Source organism: Talaromyces marneffei, chromosome 5, assembly GCF_009556855.1.
Source record: "Talaromyces marneffei chromosome 5, complete sequence".
Lineage (NCBI taxonomy): Eukaryota > Fungi > Ascomycota > Eurotiomycetes > Eurotiales > Trichocomaceae > Talaromyces > Talaromyces marneffei.
Window position 1 is genome coordinate 539012 of NC_072352.1, and position 24230 is coordinate 563241.

At 46.0% G+C, this 24230-nt stretch overlaps 12 protein-coding genes across 12 annotated transcripts; 5 read left to right on the forward strand and 7 right to left on the reverse strand.

The window, feature by feature from the left end:
- Positions 1-632: 632 nt before the first annotated feature.
- Positions 633-1663, reverse strand: EYB26_006511 (uncharacterized protein; the record flags this gene model as incomplete). The annotated part of the gene is made up of 2 exons (XM_054265787.1): positions 633-1418; positions 1478-1663. 2 exons carry the CDS (start codon positions 1661-1663, stop codon positions 633-635), a joined length of 972 nt encoding a protein of 323 aa, XP_054121762.1.
- Positions 1664-2475: 812 nt separating this feature from the next.
- On the reverse strand, positions 2476-3282 carry EYB26_006512 (uncharacterized protein; the record flags this gene model as incomplete). Its single annotated transcript, XM_054265788.1, has 2 exons — positions 2476-3182; positions 3243-3282. The coding sequence occupies 2 exons, from the start codon at positions 3280-3282 to the stop codon at positions 2476-2478; spliced, it is 747 nt and encodes a 248-aa protein (XP_054121763.1).
- Positions 3283-3598: 316 nt separating this feature from the next.
- On the reverse strand, positions 3599-5523 carry EYB26_006513 (uncharacterized protein; the record flags this gene model as incomplete). The annotated part of the gene is made up of 4 exons (XM_054265789.1): positions 3599-3774; positions 3839-4997; positions 5058-5291; positions 5368-5523. 4 exons carry the CDS (start codon positions 5521-5523, stop codon positions 3599-3601), a joined length of 1725 nt encoding a protein of 574 aa, XP_054121764.1.
- A 766-nt stretch (positions 5524-6289) lies between these two features.
- EYB26_006514 (uncharacterized protein) lies at positions 6290-6737 on the forward strand (the record flags this gene model as incomplete). Its single annotated transcript, XM_054265790.1, has 2 exons — positions 6290-6490; positions 6594-6737. The coding sequence occupies 2 exons, from the start codon at positions 6290-6292 to the stop codon at positions 6735-6737; spliced, it is 345 nt and encodes a 114-aa protein (XP_054121765.1).
- A 1077-nt stretch (positions 6738-7814) lies between these two features.
- EYB26_006515 (uncharacterized protein) lies at positions 7815-8609 on the forward strand (the record flags this gene model as incomplete). The annotated part of the gene is made up of 1 exon (XM_054265791.1): positions 7815-8609. One exon carries the CDS (start codon positions 7815-7817, stop codon positions 8607-8609), a length of 795 nt encoding a protein of 264 aa, XP_054121766.1.
- A 272-nt stretch (positions 8610-8881) lies between these two features.
- EYB26_006516 (uncharacterized protein) lies at positions 8882-10228 on the reverse strand (the record flags this gene model as incomplete). Its single annotated transcript, XM_054265792.1, has 1 exon — positions 8882-10228. One exon carries the CDS (start codon positions 10226-10228, stop codon positions 8882-8884), a length of 1347 nt encoding a protein of 448 aa, XP_054121767.1.
- A 735-nt stretch (positions 10229-10963) lies between these two features.
- Positions 10964-11906, forward strand: EYB26_006517 (uncharacterized protein; the record flags this gene model as incomplete). Its single annotated transcript, XM_054265793.1, has 2 exons — positions 10964-11675; positions 11734-11906. The coding sequence occupies 2 exons, from the start codon at positions 10964-10966 to the stop codon at positions 11904-11906; spliced, it is 885 nt and encodes a 294-aa protein (XP_054121768.1).
- A 214-nt stretch (positions 11907-12120) lies between these two features.
- On the reverse strand, positions 12121-13557 carry EYB26_006518 (uncharacterized protein; the record flags this gene model as incomplete). The annotated part of the gene is made up of 2 exons (XM_054265794.1): positions 12121-13305; positions 13372-13557. The coding sequence occupies 2 exons, from the start codon at positions 13555-13557 to the stop codon at positions 12121-12123; spliced, it is 1371 nt and encodes a 456-aa protein (XP_054121769.1).
- A 967-nt stretch (positions 13558-14524) lies between these two features.
- On the forward strand, positions 14525-16361 carry EYB26_006519 (uncharacterized protein; the record flags this gene model as incomplete). The annotated part of the gene is made up of 4 exons (XM_054265795.1): positions 14525-14780; positions 14836-14957; positions 15009-15677; positions 15753-16361. 4 exons carry the CDS (start codon positions 14525-14527, stop codon positions 16359-16361), a joined length of 1656 nt encoding a protein of 551 aa, XP_054121770.1.
- An 878-nt stretch (positions 16362-17239) lies between these two features.
- On the reverse strand, positions 17240-18520 carry EYB26_006520 (uncharacterized protein; the record flags this gene model as incomplete). Its single annotated transcript, XM_054265796.1, has 3 exons — positions 17240-17901; positions 17980-18056; positions 18162-18520. The coding sequence occupies 3 exons, from the start codon at positions 18518-18520 to the stop codon at positions 17240-17242; spliced, it is 1098 nt and encodes a 365-aa protein (XP_054121771.1).
- A 927-nt stretch (positions 18521-19447) lies between these two features.
- EYB26_006521 (uncharacterized protein) lies at positions 19448-21308 on the reverse strand (the record flags this gene model as incomplete). The annotated part of the gene is made up of 4 exons (XM_054265797.1): positions 19448-20293; positions 20353-20579; positions 20942-21059; positions 21126-21308. The coding sequence occupies 4 exons, from the start codon at positions 21306-21308 to the stop codon at positions 19448-19450; spliced, it is 1374 nt and encodes a 457-aa protein (XP_054121772.1).
- Positions 21309-22268: 960 nt separating this feature from the next.
- On the forward strand, positions 22269-23375 carry EYB26_006522 (uncharacterized protein; the record flags this gene model as incomplete). Its single annotated transcript, XM_054265798.1, has 4 exons — positions 22269-22289; positions 22350-22479; positions 22535-23107; positions 23176-23375. The coding sequence occupies 4 exons, from the start codon at positions 22269-22271 to the stop codon at positions 23373-23375; spliced, it is 924 nt and encodes a 307-aa protein (XP_054121773.1).
- Between the last annotated feature and the right edge of the window lie 855 nt (positions 23376-24230).

The following is a 24230-nucleotide window of genomic DNA, read 5'->3' on the forward strand; positions in this document are numbered from 1 at the left end:
GTACTCCGTATACTCTCTGTAGTATTACTTACATTTCTACTTCGTAGGAACAGGCTGTATTTGACAGAACATCTCGCGTAAATTTCCGCCACGTCTCCGCACCCACTGACAAACCTCTCCATATATCCGCTCTTATTGCTTGCTTTGATGACATTTGTCGGATTCCGAACCACGTCCGATTTCCGAAATATTTCCTATTATGGCAATGGCGGCGACACATCGCGTCTCTCAGTGGGTATTTGGTTCAAGGTGCGGGCTTGATTGTCTGCTCCATGGAGCTATGACTTGCTGGTAAATTATAGTCTGGTGTAGTGCCTAGGTACATAGTGTAGTGAATCAATACGACCCTAGGAAGTAAGCGTCACTAATAGACACTGGGACCGAGAAGGTTACTAATTAGACAGAATTGGGAAACTGCAATTCGTGCACGAGATACGGAGGACGTGGCTCATTCTCACAAAAACTTTTGAAGCTACTGACAGTCGGTTTGTACACAAGTGAAACGAAGCAATGCAGGGGAAAAAGGTCTACAAACGATTAAATGGAAAGATGTAGATATAGTAGGTAATGCATAATCATGCATGACAATGCAAGTTTAAAAGCCACCTTCACAGTAATAATCAGGTATTTATTTAATCAAAAGCAATCTTGAACCACTTCTTCACCCCTCCCCTGACTGTGAACGCCACCTTGCCATCCTCTGCGAGTTTCCTCAATACTTCCTCTATAAACGGCTCAATAGCCATTTGTCGAACCTCGTCCGCCATTCCTTCACCGTACATGGCAGTGACGAGTTCCTTGACGGTGACATCCCCCTTTCCTGACCCGGTGCTCTTCTTAATCTTGGTCAATGCTTGTAGTACCTGCTTCTCTCGCCTTGTCTTGGAAGCCAATTCTACATTAATCTTGACAGGCAAGTTCTCGATTACCATACCGTGGGCGGGATATCCGATCTTCCATCCTTGATTTTGCATGAGACGCAGAGAGTCCATCCATAGGCTTAACATCTCGACGGCAGCCGTACCATGACCTAGCACATTGTCGCCAGTGAAAATGGCGTTGTCTTCCTCAATGATGAAGCACATGTGATCGTGTGAATGACCTGGAGAATGAAGAGCCCTAACGGTAGCACCTTCGACATTGAAGACTTGTCCGTCGACGATGGGTTGTTGTGTTTTGCTGGGAGTGTGTTTGTAGATCGAGTCGGAAAGGTGAGGGTAGAGGTGGACAAGGTCAGGCACGCCGCCAGCATGGTCGCCGTGCCAGTGTGTAAGGAGAACATGGGAAAGAGTAATATTGCATTCAGCGAGAACTGTTGAGAGCAGAGTGGCCCATTCTGGGATACCCTGACCGGTATCGATGATGAGTCTCTGGGAGCCGGTTCCGACAATGTATGTATTTGTGCCTTGTAGGGTAAACTATCCACAGAGATTGAGATTGTACCCTGCATAATAAGAACTCGTGCAAAAGGATTTACCTTGCCAGCGTTTTGACCTAGAATTCGTAGCACTCGCGCACTGATTTGCTCAACGTAAGCAATGTCCGGTAAAGTCGACAGTTGTGCCTCAAGATAATCCTCAAAGGCACATATATTGAGGGCCTTGTTGATTTGTCGGTAGCCGCCCTTGTGCTGCTTCTTCTCTGGTTGTGGTTCTTCCTCCATCTTTTCTGACTGACTACAGGGATCAGAGAGATGATCTCCGGTCAGGCATGACAGAAGACAAGTTGGAACTTGAACAAGAGATTTTTAAGTACTGATAATTTTACCAAGCAAGGCTTATCTACCGATGAGGTATTATGTGACAGGGTAAGATTTCCCCCAGTTCGGACCGGCTATTGTTCTAGAAACGTCGTATACTATAGTCCGAATCATACCGATGTGTTACAGAGGCATCACATAATATAAATTAACTGGTAATTATAAGACCAATCCTACCATTTAGCCGGAATACGTTGATTTGAGCCCGCGCGTGTAAGAGGCTTATATTTTCTGGTTGGAGCTGTGTTGTAGCGACCTTTTGCGCGGGTGGAGGGAGATCATGAAGCCGATAGAATGATAGAATGCTTGTCAAGGCTTCCATTATGCCGTTACATTTTCAGGCCAGTGCCGACTCCGTGTCCGTCACGTGAAATTGGTTTTCCATAAAACTCCATGATCTGGAGCAGGTGATTGATTGCAGTTAGTGTTGAAGTCTGATATGCCTGTTTCTTATCGAAACATATAATTGTATGAAAGCTGACTGTAGATAAACATGAGATACGTAACCTCCGGAGAGCTTCAGTTACAATTCTTTTACTGGTTATATTCAAGTAGAGAACATCAAGTTGTAAGAGTGAAATAATCATGACTTTTCTACAGTATCGAATATTAGAAAGAAAACATACACCTTCCGATCGACATTTCTTTCTCTATAAGGCATGGATTGATGTAGGAGTTGATAAAAAACTGATAATCTCGCGAAGTGACCGGTAACTCTACCATTCATACATGCCGGTGTTGTGCAGTATCTTAGGCGCTTCATCATCACGTTTTCCCTCTATGACATCAATCAAAGGCATGACTGAATCGGCCGGTGCCCTGGCACCAAATTCAGCCTTGTTGAAAGGGCCGAGGTTTGAGACTGTATGACCAGGGTCATAAAGCAAGACCGTAATCCCATCAGGTTCGTACTCGACATATTGGCAAGCAGTAATCATGTTGAGAGCAGACTTGCTGGCTCGGTACTGGTGACCCTGGAGTCTATAGGTAGGCGAATTTTTATTGAGACGAGAAGTGATAGAGCCTGCTCCACTAGTAATGTTCACAATTCTAGGCGAATCTGTTGAGTCCTTCAGGAGGGGTGCAAAGGCATTAGCGACCATCAGAGGCCCAGTAGCATTGGTATCGAATGAGGTACGCATGTATTCACGCAATGTGCCGCCTTCCATTGGCGCCACGGCTGCGTTGTTGACGAGGATATCCAATTTCCCAAATTCCTTGCGAACCTTGGCAGCAGCCGCCTCAATGGTTTCGTCCTTGGTGACATCGAGCAAGACCATCTCTACACTGTCAGGCAAGTTGCGAGCACGCAGCTGTTGTAGAGCAGCGTTTCCTTTTTCGATTGATCGAGCTCCCATGAAAACATAATATGTGCCCTTTGCCAGGAGCTGAGCTGCAAGCTCAAAACCAATACCACCGCTAGCTTTTTGTTGTGCATTATCAGTCAAGGATATTTAGTAGGATGCAAGATAAATAAACATACCGCCGGTAATCAAAACAAGCCTCTTTGCCGCCGCAGCCATTTTGAAATGGTAGTTTAGAGAATCTAAAAGCCCCCTAAAATCTAAATAGAGTATTTAGAGACGCCTCTCCGATTTAGTAACGTTATTATTGTGAAGTAAATGGAGGGGTAGTCAAAGTAAAAGAAACAACTGTCTCATGTCCTACGGCAGTCATCTGGCTTGGTGAATCGGATTATTAACGTAACGTACTGAGCTAGGTCTATTTGGGAACAAAAACGGAGATAGCGGAGATAGCAATTTTATTCTCTCAACAATTTCAATTCATTCTCTTGATTTTTTCTATCAACCTCAATGTGAAAGTCAATCCCCCCTTTTTCTAATGAAAACCTATTGGCTGGATAGGGACGGGTCGAATATATGTAAATTCTGCTCTGTGGGTGGTGACATCAATGGCCTTAAAGTCAGCGATTGCTGGAGGCAATGGCTCAAACTCGAAGCTCCACACGATGATCGTAATGATTGATTTCAGCATCAGTTGCGCCCATTTCATACCTGCAAGTCGAATCATGTTAGATGTATCATGTAGCATCAAGGATAGCAGTAGTGTAGAGCATACCAAAGCAAGCACGGGGTCCAACACCGTAAGGGTGCGTGTATCCAGCACTAGGGTTGAAAACAATCTCTCCCTGCTCGGTCTTTGCTGGCCATCTCTCGGGAATAAATTTTCCAATGGTCTCACCATCCCAAACGCCGAACTTTTCCTTGTTCTCACGGCTGGTCTTGCTACGAATAGTCTCTTCGACGTCAAGAGGTAGGCTCTTGTAACTAGGTCCATTGGTGAGCATAAAGACATCCGTCCCTTTAGGGATAACGTGTCCGAGTACAACAACATCTTTGGTAGTAATGCGGACAATAGAGCTCACGGAGTTTCCAACACGATGAACTTCTTGGATAAACGCCTCCAGGTAAGGAACATCGGCTTGTGCTATTTCTTGGGCAGAAGGCAGAGCTCCATTTCGGTGAGCTCTCTCGTGAACCTCTCTCAAAGAATTGCGAAGTTTGTTCTGAACACCAGGGTTGGCAGTCAGGTACTTCATAGCCCAGCACAGTGTCGTCGACGTTGTCTCTTGTCCAGCCATGTAGAAGCCAAAGAGTTCGTCCTTGATAACCTGAGTGTCGATTTTGATGTCGCGACCTTCTTTTCTTGCCATTTGTGCTTCACGTTGAACAATAAGGTCAGTAGCAGATTTAACGGTACCTTCATCTTCGACACCCGAGAACTTTCGCCATGCGGATTGTAGACGCTCGTTGATCATTTTGTCTGTGTATATTCTGGCGGAGATAAGTGGCTTCTTGAAGGCCAAGGAAAATTTAAGGGAAAGAGTTGGCACGGGAGAGCCCATGGCAATCTGGACACTGTCTGACAAGTCGCGAATAGATGTAAAGGCTTCAGCATCTTCGGCAGCAGGGAAGTCAACGGACTCATCAACACCCGCTGGAAGGATGGTCTGGTCCAGGAGCTGTTCTTGCACTTGGAGTGCTTCAGCTTTAATACCGAAGGTGGTTTCAATAATGATATCGACCACAGTTCGAGACAAGTCCTTGTCACCGTTGAAGGGTCGGCCTTTGGCAATCATGGCTTTCTTTCTCCAGATAGCGATAAGGTCTTGTGTATTCAGGTGAATGGAGGGTGCAACAACACCGTTGAGGAAAGATGGAGAGATTGTGTCCTTGATGAGTTGGCGGTGGGATCTCCATGCCTCCCCAATGGGAAACTTTATAGTAATTTTTTAGCTTGACACACTCTATATAACATGAAAAAGTTTGAGACCTACCGAGACGTGGTTTTCTGGGAAGATAGGACCAAAGACCTCTCCCGTAATCATAGAGCGATCAAACTCATCCTTGCGGGTCATCTGAATGTCATGCGACTCACGAGCATCCGCGATAATTACCCATGGCTTTCCGAACGGGCACATGAACATCTGAATAACAGGGGACTTGAGGTCTGCAGCGAGATCTCTAACATAAGACCAGATTTCATGATGTTGTTCTTGGTATTTGATAATCTACATTCAGGCATTAGCTTGAACGCGGCATAGCTCGCCAATGCATCGAAATAGTACAGGTTGAGTGGTAACTCACATCTAGTACATCACCAAGAATACACAAAGCACTGGCCTTCTTGTAAGGTATGCCTGGGATAGGCTTTGGAAGAATTGCACGATAAACGAGGGCAACAACGGCAGCAAATATACAAATCGATGCAATTATAGTAGAATGAGTTATTTGAAACTCCATATTTGTGAGATCTCCACGTAAAGCAACTTTGAATAAGTGACCAGATGTTGGCAGCATAGAGTCAAATATGCATTGGTAGAATATAGAACATTAGAATAAGAACCTATGCCGCATTTGTCCTTTTGTTTTATTGCACTGTAATGTTTCTCTATTTTGATCAGGCCGGTCAGGCAATCAGACTCTATCTTGGCGACGCCTTCCACACCACCAGACATTTAGATTGGTACATGACCGGCTTTCAACGTGGGCCGCGTCGAGCTGCTAAGGACTGTGGCTTTTTTTATCGTACAATCTCTCCAAGTACATTGTGGGAGTTCTACCGAATGGGATAATGGAAATATCTCTCTGGAAGTATTATCTGGGATCTGATCTGAAGCCAATCAGTGGACAAGCCCTAATTCCCAGTAGCGAACAAGTAAGCAGCTAGCTAACTGTAGGGCAGAAGATAAAAGATGTCGAACAAAATTATACACACAAGGAGTCTCAATTTCCGATATCCGACTGCTCTCGTTCCGATATGTATAGACTATCACTCTCAACTTTATGTTAATGCACTAGAAATACATTGCCCCGGCTTTTGCTGCAGCCATGCATCAAAATAATGAATATAAAGCAACTTAGTGTATTGAAAATGAATAGCTCTATCGTAGCGTTTTCTGCATTTCAATTCGAACCACCACAAAATACAAGGAGTCATTCAATTAATCCCCTTCCCAATTATAATTTTACTATCTTTCAACTGTGCATAACCACCCCACCATCAAAAATGGCCGGTATCTCTGTTCATGGTACTATCACCATCGACCCCAAGAACAAGGACACTTTCCTTGCTGCCTTGAAGCCTACCTTCGATGCTATCAAGGCCGAGCCCTTGAACCTCTTCTTCGAGATCTCCTATGATGAAAAGAACGCTGGAGTTTTCAAGCTCATTGAGAGCTGGAACTGCACCTCTGAATACATCATGAGCGTACGTAATATAGTTCTGATAGCATGTTTTGCAATCACACACACACATACACACACACATATATATATATATTTTGGCCAATAATGTTCGTTATAAAATGCAGACCCAGCTCCAAAAGGACTACTACAAGCCTTACCATGCTGCTGTGGAGCCCCTCCTCATTAAGCCCTTCGAGGTCCAAGTCTTCAACCGCTTGGGTGGCGAGTGGGCCAGCGTCAACGCCGCCGTCTACCCTGCCAGCTCTTAAATGCAACTACTTCATAAGTGACCAAAATATGGGGTCTGAGATTCTAGAAAATTTGGGCTGCATGTATGAGGTACAAGGAGAGGGAACGATTGATGAGAAATATGTGTGGTGTACATACACTGTGTGGCATTTAAGCCTCCATGCACATAGTTCAGTCATTTTATGTTCATGAATACAACAAAAAGCTAGTTGCAAACAATCATTTCCATTTCTGTGTAGATGACATCGGCGTTAGGGTTGAGGGCTTAAATTTAGGGCACCCGCTGAATCAAACCTTTGAAAGAATTTATATCTCTCGCTGGAATTTTCATCCACCTCTCTGAATAAAAACTGAGATCAAATTCTCCAATAATCTGTTTTCTATTTTACTTTGTGTGTACAGAATCTCGCCTAGGATCACTCGAACAAGGCGGGTGGATGATACAGGAGACAGTTCAAAATGGTGATTTCTTTGTCTATTGAGCCCCGATAGAACGGAAATAGCAATCTACATCTGGAGATTTTTCAATTCCAACTACGCATTAAAGTCCAAATTGCACCACTGAATCGGCTTTCGCAAGCAACTTAATCTTGAAATCCGACGGGCGGGGAAGTGTTGGAATCCACGTATATGCTAGTAAACGGGTAACATAGGTTACCATACAAAATTGATATGTGAGTCGATGTGTCCTTGTTGTTGACTATGTTGGGCCCCCACGTCGCCCTTTTTTTACTCGTTCTTTCCCCTTTATCGTGGGTATTTGCCAAGATGCTAATATACATTTTACAGCCTCTTATTGGCTGAAAGTCCTGACCGTTTTGAGATTAGCCTCGGTCATATTAGCAGGCTTCCAACAGGAAGAAGCCTAAGCTTACTAGGGCATGGACACGTTACACTCGGTTCATCGCATTCCGACAAGGTTACAAATGGGAATCACTCCATGTCCGGGCGAAGTCGGAGATAAATAGTAGCGGATATTAGGTTAGAGTAATACAACTAAGATATAGCTATGTATCAGATGTTGTGCTCCCAGTTCTAGAAGTTCCAAGGAACACTGGATAGCATTTCAAGCTTGCTTTCTTGCGTGTACAATTAACATGGATACCTACACTATCCTTGGCGGCACAGGAAACTGTGGCTCTGCCCTTATTGAGAACCTTCTCCAATCGCCAAAGAACAAAATCCGAGCCTATTGCCGTAATCAGGCGAAGCTGCATCGTCTCCTTCCCCAAGTCGTCGATAACAAACAAGTCGAAATCATTGAAGGCAGCATCTATGATGTTGATGTCATGATCAATTGTGTCCGCGACAGTAAAGCAGTTTTTCTGACAGTCACAACAAACGATAATGTCCCCGGATGCAGTCTTAGTCAGGACTGCGCCGCGACTGTAATAAAAGCCTTGGAGAAGATTAAAGGCGAGTCAGGCCCAGGACTCAAGCTCCCCAAACTAGTTCTGCTAAGTTCCGCTACCATCGACAATCACCTTGCCCGCAATATGCCAGGTTGGTTCCGTCCCATCATGTTGGCCGCAGCCTCCCACGTTTATCGTGATCTTATGGTCACTGAGAAGTTCCTCCGTTCCCATTCCGACTGGGTTTCCACTATCTTCATAAAGCCCGCTGGTCTGTCTGTGGACATTCAGCGCGGTCACACATTGACCTTGGACGAAGAAGAAAGTTTCATTAGCTACCTCGATCTTTCAGCTGGCATGATAGAAGCTGCGCAAGATGAGGAAGGGCGGTATGACGGAATGAATGTCGGTGTGGTGAACAAGACCCGAGGCGTTGGTGCTAAATTCCCACGAGGCACCCCTATGTGCATCTTGATGGGTTTGGTGAGACACTTTTTCCCCTTCTTGCATCCATATCTTCCTACAACAGGTCCCACATAATGCGTTTTAGAGATATGTATTCCGTTTCGGTATTGTTGACTTATTATATGTACTCTGTTCTGTTTTAATCACTTAGCGCAACTCTACGTATGCAGGCCCTTTCTCGCACCAATAAGATAATAAACCTAAAATCCGTTGAATTCAGATTCGTATCCAGAGAAATCTCATAGTTCTTGAAATACATATGGTTTTCATTTCTGAACTATACGTCACATCATTGCTACATGTGAATCCGAAAATTCAGAAAGCTCCATGGCAATTGCGCTCCCGCTCTAGTTCGCCAAATCAGGTCTCTTCCAGGGCTGCTCAAAGCCGGTAAATGGCACCCACTTCAGATCAGTATGAAGGTTCTTGGTGGTGTCCTGGCACATCCTGACTAGCTTTAACCACATATCACCCTTCATGGGGAAGTATGCCTCCCATTCACCTTGCTCATATTGTTCGCAGACTTCCTCACCGTTCTTGAGCGCTCGGATGTATTTGGCGGCGTGACCGTCATCGTGCTCCTTGTTGACAGCACTGAATAACTCGGCCCAGCCAATATTGTCGCTCTCCGGATTAGAGTAATCAGTGATGGCCTTGCGGTCTAGTAGTGCTGATCCGGAGACTGCATACCATGCCAAGTCAAGTCGTGCTTTCCACTCGACGAGACGGATACGGTCTTCCAGCTTAATCCATTTCTGGCGGATCAAGATGGTGAAGAAGATGCTGCTAGTGACACAGTGCATGTTGAAAAAGTCGATCTTTCTTTTGCGACCCTCATGCTGTGCTGCACCAGAGAAATATGCGACTGTACTTATCATCTCTGCTGTCCGCCGTTCAAGGTCCTCTTCCGTGGGCTTAATGCAAAACCGAGCAGCAACAGACTGCATTTCTTCGCAAGCACGGCCGACAATACCATCACGCATCTTGAAACCGAAGTCGGTCCATTGAGGAGCGGTGCGGATTCTATCATTGTTGCGGACATCATGGATCAATTGAATCATGGAGTTGGGTTTGGCTCTAGGGTAAACAATAGCCGCTTCTTGTTCTGCATTCAGGAACAATTTGCCAATGTTGGCATCGTCGTGAGCGGCGGCCTGGGCAAGCGCCTCAGCAATGATAGCCTCAGACTGGAATTCTATACCCAGACCGAGGTGGATGATTGGGTGATAAGCACCCTCGTACATACGGGCGAGCATCTTGTCCCCAAGTTTGTTTCGTGTAAAGACATACTTTTGGGTGATTTCTTTCCACCCGTTGGCGGCAATTTCGCGCTTGAAGAATTCGAGAAACGTGTGGTATTGTGCAATTTCGCCGATAGCGTTAAAGAAGACTTTATCGTCCGATAATTTCTGGAGCAATGCGTTGTCGATTTCGGGAATGGGTCGTTGGATGGGTGTTCCATCATCGTAGCGATCTTGTAGTTCTTGAGGAGTAGCTCCCAATGCAAGAACGGTCAAGAGACTGTGAACGATATGGTTGTGACCAACAGTATCACGGAAAAACATATGGTAGACTTCATGGTTCTTCTGAAGAAGCTTGTTGCATGCTTCTAAGGATTCGGCAGGGATGTCCACGGGGGCGCGAATAATTCCTAAGTGTTCGGATGACAGCTGGATCGGTGTCACCGCTGACATACTTGTGACGACTGACTGTTGCAGGTGGCTATTATCTGATGCTGTGGGATGTTTCAATCAATGCCTGTGGTATACAAAATACATGATCCAATTGTTAGTTTTATATACGTTATTTCAATTTGTGCAGCACTACTTGAGCATCCCCGAAACAGCTAATCCCCGAGAACACTCCTCGGCTGCTCGGAACTAGCTCATGTGTGTAGGTACACATCGGCGGAAGAACCGTTGCATGGCATTGAATGAATGACTCACAAGCTGAAATTACTCAGGGGGTGTTTCATGATTATACAATTTATCATTACCATCCATTTACTTCACTGATAGTCATATCATGATAGAGAGTACCTTTCTGATGAAACATATGGTTCGGGAATTAGGACAAACTGTTGCGACCCACGAGGCTTGACTGGTAAATTCCCTGGTCTCATGGAGGTATGCAACAATGCTGGACCCAAAAAGCAAATTTACTCTTAGGTTAGAAAGGGTAAGTAAAGCTATTCCTACTCTTCTCGGCATTGCTGAAGTAGTTTGATTGGGCGCTGTCAGGTTGCGTAACCAGCCTAAAGGTCTCGGTATGCGGTGTTGTGCTCCGAGTCAACCAAATAGGCTCGACTATACACTGGTTATCTATCAATACCGTTACTGAATGACAAAAGCTCCCCTCAATCCTCTTAAGTGGAACAAGTCTTGCAACGTCGGATCAACCAGTCAATAAACCACACGTATTCTTCAACTATGGCACTTCCTGCGTATTCTGGATACTTCTTTACCAAAACATTACATAACGATATCAGCGTGAACACCGACCCTACCAGAACTGACTTGTCCCAACCTGGGAAAGTTGTATTAATAACTGGTGCTGGACGAGGAATCGGCCGCTCAATTGCCTTGCGATACGCCGAAAGTGGTCCAGCGTGTATCATCGTTTGTGCCCGGACAGGGTCAGAGCTTGATACACTGGAGACCGAGATCAAGAGTATCAATTCCACCATTCGAGTGCGAAAGTTTTCCATTGATATCTGCAACAAGGAACATGTTGCTTTAGTTCTCAAGACTGTTAGTGAAGAAGAAAGAAAGTTGAACGTCTTAGTCAATAATGCTGGTACAAGCTGTGCCTGGACGCCAATTGCCGACAGTGATGAAGAAGCCTACTGGGAAACATTCCACCTGAATCTCAAGGGTACTTACCTTATAATAAAGACTTTCTTGTCATTATTGGCTGAAACAGCAAAGAAAGAAGGTACCACTGTGGATGTAGTCAATTTGACTACTATTGGAGCGAACATCACCGTTCCAGGTTCTTCAGCATACGGAGTGTCGAAATTGGCTATCTCGAGACTTACAGAGTTTGTGTGTATGGAATATGGGCAGCAAGGAGTCAACTGCTTTGCGGTTCATCCCGGTGGAGTCCCAACGACATTGGCGAAAGGGATTGCCCTCCCAGAATGTATGTCCACTCGTTGAATTTCTTGTAGTAATGAAATCTGTTAACAAATTTGATACAGTTTTAATTGACACGTCGGAATTAGCTGCTGGTTTCATTGTCTGGCTGACCAAAGGACAGAGAACTTGGCTGAGTGGCCGATACCTGAGTGCTACCTGGGATGTTGATGAGCTGGAGTCCATGAAAGATGACATTGTTGAAAATGACAAGTTGAAGAACCGTATGGTCATATAGAATAGATGTCCGACCATCAAAACTTAGGTACTCAAAATCAATACATGAAATGGGCTGAATATAGGCCCTTTATGAATTAAAGATATAAAATACTTGTACTCAAGGATGTAATTTTTCGAGGTCTCTCGCGCTACACCTCAACTTGCTTGCATGTCGTCCAATATGAAATTAGATTGAATAATAAACCGCCCTCTAACTACAGAATATGTTTCGACTAGTCGTCACCTCGTCGTCGAGTACCCCGGCTGGACCGTCTTGGTTTTCGAGCTGAGTGGAAAGCCTCAGCTCCAAGGTAGGTAGTAATATCCAACTCTCCCTTCCTGAACAGGCAACTGACAAAGGATTGCAAACCCTTTCCTTCGTTCAGAAGTCTGTGCTCGCCCAAGTTGCAGAGCATTTCCAGGTACTTTGGGCCGTATCCTCCACGTTCATGCTTCTCCATCCAACTTATGATAGCCTTGGCCAAGTCCAAGTCATTGGGCCCATAGTGACGGGTAGGAATAAACCATTTGACTTCAGGGTACTTGTTGCCGGGGGCAATGTCAAAGTAGTACAGGTATCCGGTCAAGACCCTTTCAAGCTCACCAAAGTTGTCCTTGGCAGACTTATCATAGACTTGAGACTTCTCTGGAAGAGGAACCTCGACGTCTTCCGGGAAATCATCAGGTAGACCAACAGTGGCCTTGATGAGCTCAAAGAGGCCATCGAACTGCTTCTCGATACCGATGATTTTATCACCCAAGGTCATAACCTCACGTACTGACTTAAAGCTTGTGTTCAAGGTATGGAAGTACCACTTGAGGCGCGACTTCTCAGGAGCAACATTATCAACAGCCAACGAGAAAGGGTTGAGAAGCTTTCCTTCAGGGTTATTGGTGAGGAACTCATTGAGAGCCTTGCGGGCGGAGTAGCCCTTCCCATCCACATCGAGCTTGGCAATAGCGTCGTCATATTGAGATATTGGAATGGCTTCAACAATACCGAGCTTGCGGGGGAAGAAGTAAGTCTTGAACCCAGTACCCTTGCGCAAAAACTCCGTGCCCAGTTGAACACTGTTAGCAGTGCTCATGTGTGAACCTGCTGCAGCTTCTTCAATATACTTGGAGTTATCATGGTCATATAACTTGGCAAAAAAGTGATTTACCCAGCCAATATTCACGTTCTCTGATGTTTCCGCTCCCAAGCGCTGAAGAAGCTCACGTAGACCCTGCTGGTTGAGAGGGTCCAACTCTGTTCCTGGGAACTGCCCAATGGGCTCTGTGACATAACGAACGTCTGGCTCGGAGGTTTTGGTGTTCCATTTCCATGAATATTCGATTGCTGAACCGTCAAGGGACAGCAACGACTTCCACTTAGTCGGCAGACCATCTGGTCCGGGAGCGGGACCCATGTAGGGGACCTTTGATAGATGTCATCTCAGTAAGCTTGTTGTTTACTACATATTGCATGACAGGCTCAAGCTTACCGTCCAGTGATAGTGGAACAACAGGCACTCATATTGCTTGTGTAAAGGATACTCAGCAGCCTCCAATAGCGCAGCCACATGACGGCCAGTTAGCTTCCACCAATATTCCTGATCATGATTACTACCAGGAAGGTATTTAGACAGAACCTTCCAGGCCTGTAACTGAAGTTTGCTATCGCTACTCATTTTGGTAAGTGCTATAATTCTATACTAGTATACTGGAAATTTGTTTGGTCTCATATGTTCGAGTATTACAACCATATACGCGATATCTTATAGAAATCTAACCTTAAACTTCCTGCTCCGGACAAAACGCGTACATCACAGCTAGCGATAGTCTCCAAGTAAGAACTAACTTACACAGCAAAATCACCGTGCTGTGTCGATTCGTTCGGTCATCAGGAAGAGCACGCGAGCGTCCGAGCCCCGATGCCCGCAACACCGGCTACTGAGGCTTTATTGGATTTAGACCTATGGAATAATACTACTGACCATACAAAAGCCATCAGTTCGGAGAATCTAATTTCTGCCCAGTTATGTAGGCTTCCCCTCTATTACGAGTTTCCCTTCATAATTTTTGTTTTCGCATGCATTTTGTACTCTGGCCCCGAAAATCTGTCAGCTTGAAGCATTCCCACTCACAAGGTCACGCCAGGTCCTTCATCAGCTATCATTTTCCACATCTTTGTAGGAAATAACGAAAATCTTCGCTCCAGCTTCTACAAGGCCGATATCAGACAGGGTTCATGGTCCCTTGGATTATCCACGTGTACTCTGTAGTATGCTCCAGAGCTACTCTTGGCCCTGAAATCCCCTTACTCTACTGCAGGTTCTTGGTCGGTTAGCATGCGTTCAACTTGGAGACTGTGTTCTATCAATCTTATCTCACCATTGCAGTAATTTCCGAGTTTTGCCGTTTACACCTGAGTCACTCTGTGCTATGCATAATACGATCAAGGCTACATCCAGGTTTATTGATAGAAAGGGAAAATAATCAATCCAAGGTCATAATAAACGAAAAAAGTCGTTTATATGTCTAGAAGTCCTCCAGGCTGAAACTGTGGAAAGTTGTGGGCATTCCTGTTTTATTTTGGTCAATCTTTAAAAAGTCCAGGGGCTGTGTGTGATTCGTTGGTATAGAGACTCAATCACAATGGGTCGTTTCTTCTCACAGGTTCACTTTCTCACCATCGCAACTGTTGCTGCTGCTGTTGCTACTCTCAATGGCCCGAGTAATTGCGATTCAAGCGGACACGGCTCTCGTGTCTCTCACACCACTGCTGACTATGTCATTGTTGGTGCCGGTCCCGCTGGTGTTGTTCTAGCTGAGCAGTTGTCTCGTGATGGAAAGAAGAGCGTCGTTCTTATTGAAGCTGGTCCTGACAGTATCAACAATGCCGTCGTTGACAGTATGTTAATTGAGATTTTATTGCATTGCAAACAGGATTGCCTAACAGTTTATAGCTCCTGCGATGTACCCTTTTATCATTGAACAATACTGGAACTATACCGCACAGGCCGACGACAACCTCGGTGGGGACGCTCCTAATCTCAGTCAAGGCCGTACCATTGGAGGAGGTACAGGAGTCAACGGCATGGCTTACTGCCGTGGTTCGGCCTCGTTGTTCGATGACTAGGCAACTTTGTCCGGAAATGACGGTCTTGCCTGGGAGTCCATCCTCCAGGACTTCCTCGAGGTCAGCCATTACACAGAGAACCCTTATGCCGACTACAACCAGGTCGTCAATACTTCTGCCTACGGAAATGGTCCTTTGGAAGTCAGTCGAGTCGGCACCTTGACCAGTTTTGAGAACCCTTTCTTCAATGCTTTGCAAGCCGAACTTGACCTCGATGAGGTTGACTTGAATGATGGAACTGGTATTGGTCTTGATCGAGGATTGTCTTCTATTACTGCTGTTAACCGCACCCGTTCTTACGGTCGTTCCGCTTTTGGCACATTGATTGAAAACCGTTGCAATGTCCAGATCCTTACCTACGCCTGGGTCTCAAAGCTCAACTTTCATGGCGAAACGGCTGTTAGCGTTACTTACAATGCCAATGGTGCTGCTACTACAATTAAAGGTAAAGAAATTGTCAGCGGTGGTGCCATCAACACCCCCAAGCTTCTCATGCTTTCTGGTGTCGGCCCCAAGGAGTCTTTGAAAGCTCTCGGAATCAAGATTGTTGCTGACATCCCTGACGTTGGGGCCAACCTCCGTGATCACGCTTTCGCTATCATTGAGCTTGACGTTGCCCCTGAAATTCTTACTCTATACCAATGGTTCCAAAACGTGACCGTCAACGCCGTGGCTACAGCTGATTATGCTGCCAACCATACTGGAATCCTCGGCTCCAACAACGGTTTTACCTATGGCACTTAGCGTCTTCCGGACTCCACCTGGCATGGCATCAATGGTACTCACTACACCTCCTTACCCGAGGACCGTCCTCATATTCTCTTCGAATTCTCATCCTTGCCTTTCCTTACCACCAACGGTAGCGCTCTTACTACTTGGGCCAGTCTCATTCAACCCGAAGGTTCTGGTTCCGTTTCCATTAACACTACAGACTACACAGCCGACCGTTTGATCTACACCAACTACTACGGCACCGAGGCCGACAAGGCCGCTATTATCGCCGGGTACAAGCTCTTAATGAAGATCACCCAAAACGAGGGAATCAAGAACATCACCGTCCGCCAGGTTTTCCCCGCCACTGAATTAACCACGGATGACGAGATCTGGGGTGCTATTCAGTCTCAGACTTACACCTTCCACCACCCCATGGGAACTGTTGCTATCGGCAAGGCTCTTGACAAGAACTGGCGACTGAACGGTTTGAGAGGTATTCGTGTTGTTGACTCTAGCACTTTCCCTCTCCCTGTTACTTGTCACCCTCAGTCCACTGTGTATGCTTTGGCCAACAGGGCAGCCAAGGATATCATGGCTGCTGACGCCGACTTGGGAGTGCGAGAGCCATTAAATCGATGATTAATTACAGCATTGCTTAGTTTTCCATTCTTTATATATATTTCCTTTTCCTTTTGCATCTCCATTCCTGCATCTATTTTCCTGAATTTATTTTCTTCTCATTCAAGCTTTGCAAGTCATAATTAAGTTTTTATCCGATATGTCTAGTCAGCCTTTCGTGCTATAGTTTCCCATTATATACGATAGCTTCCTTATTAAATACAACAACCTTGGCGGTGGCTCTAGACAGTTTTCTTCTATTGGCACCGGTCGAACTTTATCCTTTATCTCGTATCTCACAACCGAATTGTATATCAACAAAACCTGGAGAGTTCTGAAGCTACCCCCCCCTTTATTTTTCTATCTTACCTATAAACTATATAATTTGATCTCCTTGTTTTCATAATACTACCTATAGGGAAGGTAGACTATATATGTATGTAAATTTTCGTGCTTGTTGACAATGATTGATAAATGTTCATGAATGCCAGGAGGGATTATATATATTTTGAATTTTCTATTTACACTTTAGCTAGTCTGTAAAGCTTTTGATGTAAGTATTTTGCATTTCTTGTAACAACTGCAAATATTCACAGTACCTATGTTTTCAATGAAAAAGTAACTCTCCAGCTAAGTATATTACATAACTGTTGGTTTATCCCGGTCCTGCATCGGCTCAATAGGATTGGGGAAAGGCTATTCCGACAAGCTTACAGTTTGAAGAAAAATGGATAACGCATTATATTCCTATAACTCTACTTGCTAGCTACGAAACGGGGTGCCGGGGTTGAGGCACATACATATAGATCGGCGGCATGCGTCCAAGAGGATATTTCCAACGACCGAAGGGGTAGTTCGTAGACCAGCATCCTTGCTTCTTGCATATGAAGCATCGTTCGTCAGTGCAGACGGTGGCCTCGATATGGAGAGCGTAACTGACGTCCGTGATAGTGGCGGTCAGTGTAGTACGTTTCTTTGTCGACGTGTGAAGCTCGGTTCTGCATGGTACGGTGCGTATCTTGATATTGGCTTATACTCGTACGTAGGTCGTTGATAAGCTCAGAAACGGTGGAGGCAGGTCTTCCGGTGGCAATTTGGCATGCCGGGTGCGTACGGGTCGCTGTAAAAATCTTCATCCGGAGGCAAGCCTCTGTTCGTAGCGCAGGATCCAGTGAATAGGTCAGCTTTTTGAGCTCCTGAATCATCGTTTCGAGGCACTGCAGGGTATCCTTGCCAGGGTTCTCGTTGATTGTCTGTTGGAGTGTAGTACGGGCCCATTTATGCTCAACGTAACAGCGATGCTCTTTACCTTCGAAGTTCTGGCGGATAGCTTCGACAGGTTCGATTCCTTGCTCTCTCCACGATTCGCACCATGTACAGTAGAAATCTAGGGCTTCCCCTTTAAGTATGATTGGCAGTGCTAATCTATGTGCTTCAGGGGAGAACGGCAGGCAGGCTTGGCGGCAACAGTCATAAAATATGTCAAGCTTGAAGCCAAACGAATCGTTGCTGCCCTCGTACTTCATTTCGTGATTATACAGCTCCGATAGGTTCATTAGGTCTGGTACAGCGGTTAATAGAGGTCCAGTTCGATTAACAGGTAGGAATAGGGTTATAGCTTCCCAGGTAAAAGACGTACATTCAATGCGAGCTGGGGCTTGGGCGGTCTCTTGGGCAGCTTCGGGGGTGGCTTTTAGAGCAATATGATAGTCGTGCCTTGAGATATTAGATATATCTGTAGTCGTAGCCTTAAGCTGTGGCACTGATTCGGGGGTATCATATCATGAAATCAGTGTAGCAAATTGCTCCCATACTGCATACGAGCCCAAAATCTCGCCGGTCCTAAGGTGGTATATAGCTTCTTTTTCAGACCATGGTATCGGGGCTTTCTCTTGGCATATAGAGTAGAGATTTTCGGCAATTTTCAATGGCTCATCGGTGCTCACGCATACGCCGTTGGTGCGGAGCCGTATTGCCATACGTTGGAGGCATAGAAACGGGACCTTGTTGAACTTATCAAGGCCCCAGTTCTGGAAGTCTTGCTTGAATACGGCCCATAACACTCCGTCGTATACACCCTCCCTGGTATAGGAATCGTACTTCGCCGTTAAATAGGCTTCAAGCGCTTTGCATTCCGCGCTGGCCGGGTCAAAATCTGTGCTAGGTTGGGATAGCACCATTGTCGTTTTTTCAATATTTCGGGTTCGATATTAAAGATAAGGCTTGATTCGTACGCGAGATCATGGTTGAGGCATGTATTCATATAGACCAGGGTGTCCACAAAACTGTGAATGCGCTAGGCCCAAGATAGTACGGTAAGTAAAAACCGGCCGCAAGTTGGCGCATGAAAGGGGATGTTTATTGTCGGAATATCAATCCCACGATTCGGCGCTCCTGCGCCCCAGGTGCAGGACCTACGCGTACGTACGGAACGGGATTACTACTGTTCCTAGCGCGTACGCGTCAACCTCCTATATAGTTAGCCAGCCACCCCATCTCCCTACGTTTCTGGGGGATAGTCATTATAACAGAAGATATTCGTGCTTATAAGCAGGCTCACCACCTAGGGCACTTGGACCGCCCTAGCTTACGATATCCTACGCTCTGTGATACGGGACGTAGCTAAACCAACATTTATAATTGACCGAAGGGGTGGTTGCAGAATTCCAAAGCACGCATGCCGTAGCAATGAAGCACGGAGGCTGTGATAATAGATGCTAGGTGCCATGGTGCATATTGACGTTCCGACATTCCGACAATAAGAAAACAACAATGACATGACTCAAAAAGCAGGCAATCTATTTCCAAAGGGTTCCAAGGCTAAAAAAAAAAAACTAAGTATGGTCCCGCCTATCTATATCTTCGTTGAAGACGGTCTAAATACCGGAATCCTCCTGTGTAACTCCCTGCGGGACATTAACATTGTTATAATAATCCGTTCACCTAGCACACTGCTCCTCATGCGAATGTAAGAGACCCGAAGCATGAACGATCTGCTTAATCTTACTGGGTTGCTCAATAAACTGCAACGACAAACCGCCACTGGCGTGCCATGCGATGTGGCAATGCATCAACCATGCACCAGGGTTATTGATCTGGAACGCAATCTATACGTAGCCGCCAATGGGACAGTTCACTCTATCTCTTCGCGCGGGGTTGTTCAGATTGGGGACGATGTCAGATGTGAATTCGCCATCGCCCTGGGCCAAGATCACAAAGTCGTGGCCGTGCAAGTGGATGGGATGCACGGAGCGGGGGATAGGGCGAGGAGGGTCGTTGATGTCTGTGAAGTTGCCCTCGATCACGAAGTAGACCCATTCACCGGTCTCGTAGTCTAGGTTGATGGGGGCAGCTTCTTCGGTCAGATTGACCTTGTCGTGGGACACGACTTGCATGAGGGATGGGTCATGCCAGTCGACAGATTGAGAGCGGTTGGCGAGAACCCATTTGCGGATCACGGAATCTGGGTCGGAGATGTTGGGCCAGCTCTGAAGACCGATTTTCAGGTATTCCGAGGGGCACATGCCGTTGACTTCTTTGCCGACCTGTCGCTTGACGATGGGCCGCAAGCTGGAAGGGTCTGGGTCACGGCATCCGTAGCCTGGGTGATGGGTACTAGCAGAGGGGGTGTAGGGATTGGATTTATCGTTGGTGTTGTATCGGATTATGCCGATCCGAGTATCCCAAGGAACGGGCATTTCATCGTCGCAGTGGGTTGCGTGCATCCAAAAGTTTGAACCGTATTCCAGGGTTGCGTTGGCTTCGATGATGACATCGTATCGTTGGGTTAACCACATATTAGCAATTGAATCGGTAAACCAGCAGTAGAAGGAAAATATACCGATTCCAAGAATCAAAACATCGGTAACATAAGGCTCAATAGGGACAAAATCATTAGCCACAACAGTGAAGTTGTGTCCGTCCATCCAGAATTGTATGTAGCAAGACTGCCACTGTTGACAAGACGAAGTTTGTGTTTCTTGCCGGGCTCAAAGACAATTTCGTGACGCACTTCCTTGCCTGTACAGCGAGTATCTTCGTCGGGGTCACAATCAAAGACACCCTTGCCGTTCATCAAAGTACCTGTAGGGATATGAGCGTGGTCGGTGATTTCTTCGTGGAACATGCTGAATGCGTCAGCGTGGTACCAGTCACTTATGAGCAGAGGCTCGAGCTCGTGGTCGTAGTTTGTGCTTGTGGGACCATGGATGACCACAGGACCATAGGCACCGTTGATATCTTCTAATGTTAGTCCTCATCCATTCTTCAACAGAACAGTTATGGTAGACATACATTGCAGAGAGTAGTGAGAGTGATACCATCCAGTTCCATATTGCATAGCTCTGAATTCATAAACTTGGGAGTCGCCAGGCTATACGATCAGTGTTCGAAGTTGAATAGGAGGTCCGAATAGAGAGCTCACCTTGACAGGACATTGAGTAACACCGGGAACACCGTCCTGGAAGTTGGTCTGGAATTGACGGATTCCATGCCAATGGAAAGAAGTACCATTAAGGTTTGTCAAGTTATCGTGCACAGTGACACCCGTAAGATGTCAGCATCTATTGCTCATCGAGCCAAGAAAATGAGAGCACACTTACGGATAGTGTCACCCCAGTTAGCTTCAATAGTAGGACCAGGGAACTTTCCATTAATAATCGTGACGTTTGTCAAGTATCCATCAGGCGCAATAGTGTGTTCGGAAATGGTAAAGTCATACTATTACCTCCGTCGTCAGTCTGCTTTAACTCGCATTTCCTTTTCGAGGATTAACGTGGTACCCACTTCAACAAGCTTTCCATTTGGAACTTCATATTTATAATCAGTATTGATGCTGAACTCACCTTTCCAACATGCGCGGTCCTCGGGCGAGTGAGTGCAGCCCTTGGGGCCAAGGACGCTCTGGATCAACCAGAGGGAGTTGTAGAACAACCCCATTGTGGAGGTGTCCTGTAAGAATGACCACATTTTGTCTGTTTCTCCCTCCCTTGCTAACAACAAGAAGATGGGGGAATGATAAACTACTGATATTGAATGGAAAACGAAAGAATGAAGTGAAAGGAATTGAGCAAAGTTAATTCGCAGCTATCAGCTACCGTGGCAACGGTGTTATTCCTACAGCAAGTCACAATAGTTCGGACAAAGCTGTACCCAGGCATCCCATTCATGCACCGTGCCTGACAAGTTTTGATAGATGCAAATCAATTAGGGCTGTAGCCGTCTTGGTTGCATACGGAGTCCGATATCTTTCCTAAAACCGTAAGGTAGGATTCTGCAAATCATTTACAAGGGGTTTATGTTTTAAGCCCCAAATAGGTACAAAAACAGTATAAACGATAATCTACCCTTTTATACGTTAAAAGCCAAAGGTTTTGTTTAAATAACAAAGATTAAGTATGGTTGAGTAAAGATTGTACGAAGAGTGTAGTGTGGTGTAGGCCGGCTAGCCCTAATGACCGACTCCCGGTTGGTTGGAGATTCAACGGCTTTCGTAAACCCAAATTCACGGGAGAGAGATTTACGGTGATGAAGTTACGAATTTCGGAAGACGTATGATTCTGTTGTTTATTTGATCAAGAGGGCTGTGAAGCTCTCGGGTCTCGGGCAGATGCCAGCTTTCCAACGAGTATGTCTGAATATACCTAGGTATAGAACGTGAACAGTTGCAATTCTGACTGAGCAATAAAACGGCCAGAAAGCTACAAAGAGAGACCTGGAAATTTGATATTCACATTCATACAAAGCAAAACACAGACAAATATAGCCAACATGCCTACTGATATCAACGCCATCATTGCCTTGAGCAAGTAGGTTGCAGGGCTTTCTAAGAAGTATGAGAGCGGAGAAAATGTTTCCAAGAACGAGCAGAATGCTCTTGTGCATGCTGCTGAGAAATTGGCGATTGCTGTGAGAGATCCGGATGAGAACATGTACAACATTGCCGGACAGGTGAGTGTATTTCGGCATCGGAGACTATAGAACAATGGATCACTGATAGTAAGATGGCAGGTCTCACACAATGCCGCTGTTCGCAGTGCTATTGCCATGAACTTGTTTGACTTCATTCCTCATGATGGAAGCGAGATCAGCCTCGATGAGCTCTCCAAGAAGCTCGGTGGCGCCAACAAGGAGCTGTTGGGTGTGTTGGCACACAAATCGTCCACTTACGCAAATGAATACTAATGAAAATTCAGGACGCATCCTCCGTGCCTGCGCCAGCACCCATCTCTTCGAACAAACCGGCGTTGAAACCTACAAACAAAACATTCTCTCCCGGGCCTACCTCACGGACGACAACATCCCCCTCGCTGCTCAAATGTACGACTTCATCAGCCACGCTATCCTCGCTATCCCCGAGTTCGGCTCCCAAACGGACTGGAAGCATATTGGTGACTACAACCATGGTCCCTTCCAGGTCGGCTTCCGTACCGAATTGGGATACATGGAGTACTTGCAGGCCAATCCCCAACGCATTAAGTCCTGGAATGCTGGTATGCGTTTGGGACGTATTGGTCACCGCACCAGTGCATTCCCTTTCCAGAAGGCGTTGAAGCTTAACCCCCCTACTGCTGAAGGCGGAATTGCCGTTGTGGATGTTGGTGGTGGTCGTGGTCAGGCATTGGAGGGTATTCGCCAGGATTACCCTGGCATCAAGGGACGCATGATTTTGCTTGATTTGCCTGAAGTCATTACTGATGCTAAGAACAGCGGTCTGCCTCCATACATTGAGACTGCACCTGGATCGTTCTTCGATCATCTGCCACAGGGTGTGTTAATACACTATCAATAACCAATGTTATATTGGGTATTGTTCAATACTAACATCTCACAACAGGGGCACGTGTATACCACTTCCGCCGAGTCCTCCACATCTGGAGCCAGCAAATGGGCAAAGACCTCCTCGAAAATGTTAAGAAGTACATGGACAACTACTCGCGTATCATCATTGCCGACATGGTCCTCGCCGACGTTGGCTGCCTGCGCGATCTTGCCATGCAGGACCTCAACATGATGAGTCTGAGTGGAAGGAGTTAATTGCATCGGCTGGCCTGGTGCTCAACAACATCTGGTACAACCACGATGGTCCCAAGCACGCGGTTGTGGAAGCTGTGCTGCCCACGTACAAGGGCCACAAGCTTGACTAGATTTTTCTCTCTCTCTCTGAGGTTACCCTGTCATTAGGCTGACTGTTTTGCTTATGGATTGGTTCTGAATATTTCCAGCAACTTCCACGCCGTTTGACCTCTACATAATTAGTAATCTTGACTAGTAAGATGTGACATAAACGAGTAATGTTGGTAGAGTCACGCATACCGCTGCACAAAGTGGCAGATTCACTGGCCGATGCGCGCGGCAGATAACGACTAAGCCCTTTTGGGACTATAGTCTCCTATTGGTTGGGCCATTTAAAGTTATGGGGCTAACCTGGGTAGGTCTGTCTGTGTGGGTGGAGAACTGCAGGCAACAGAGTGGAGCTTCCTGCGATCGGTTTAGAGCTAAGTGGAGTTTGCCAGAGCTCACGGAGTAGTTTCGGCGTTATCAGGCTTTACCTGGTTAAAGTCTTAGCAGGGTCTTTTGCATACTCTGTAATAAGAATTCAACATGTACAGCATTGTTACTGTATGAATAAAAACCTAATCATGTCATCTCTACATACGACCGACCTGATCAGTCGTCAATGCGACAAGAGTATGGAATGTGAGAAAGCAGGTTGTATATTCGTCCGTCTGACTTAGCCTTAGCTTAGATTAGTCGAGCCTTACCAGGGCCCTTACACACGGAGTTAAGCACGCCACTGGACGAGCTCTTCCCCACTTTGCTGCACAACGGCCATCGCACCACCGGCGGAACACGAGATCTGACCAACTTCTTGATTTTCCCATTTCCCTT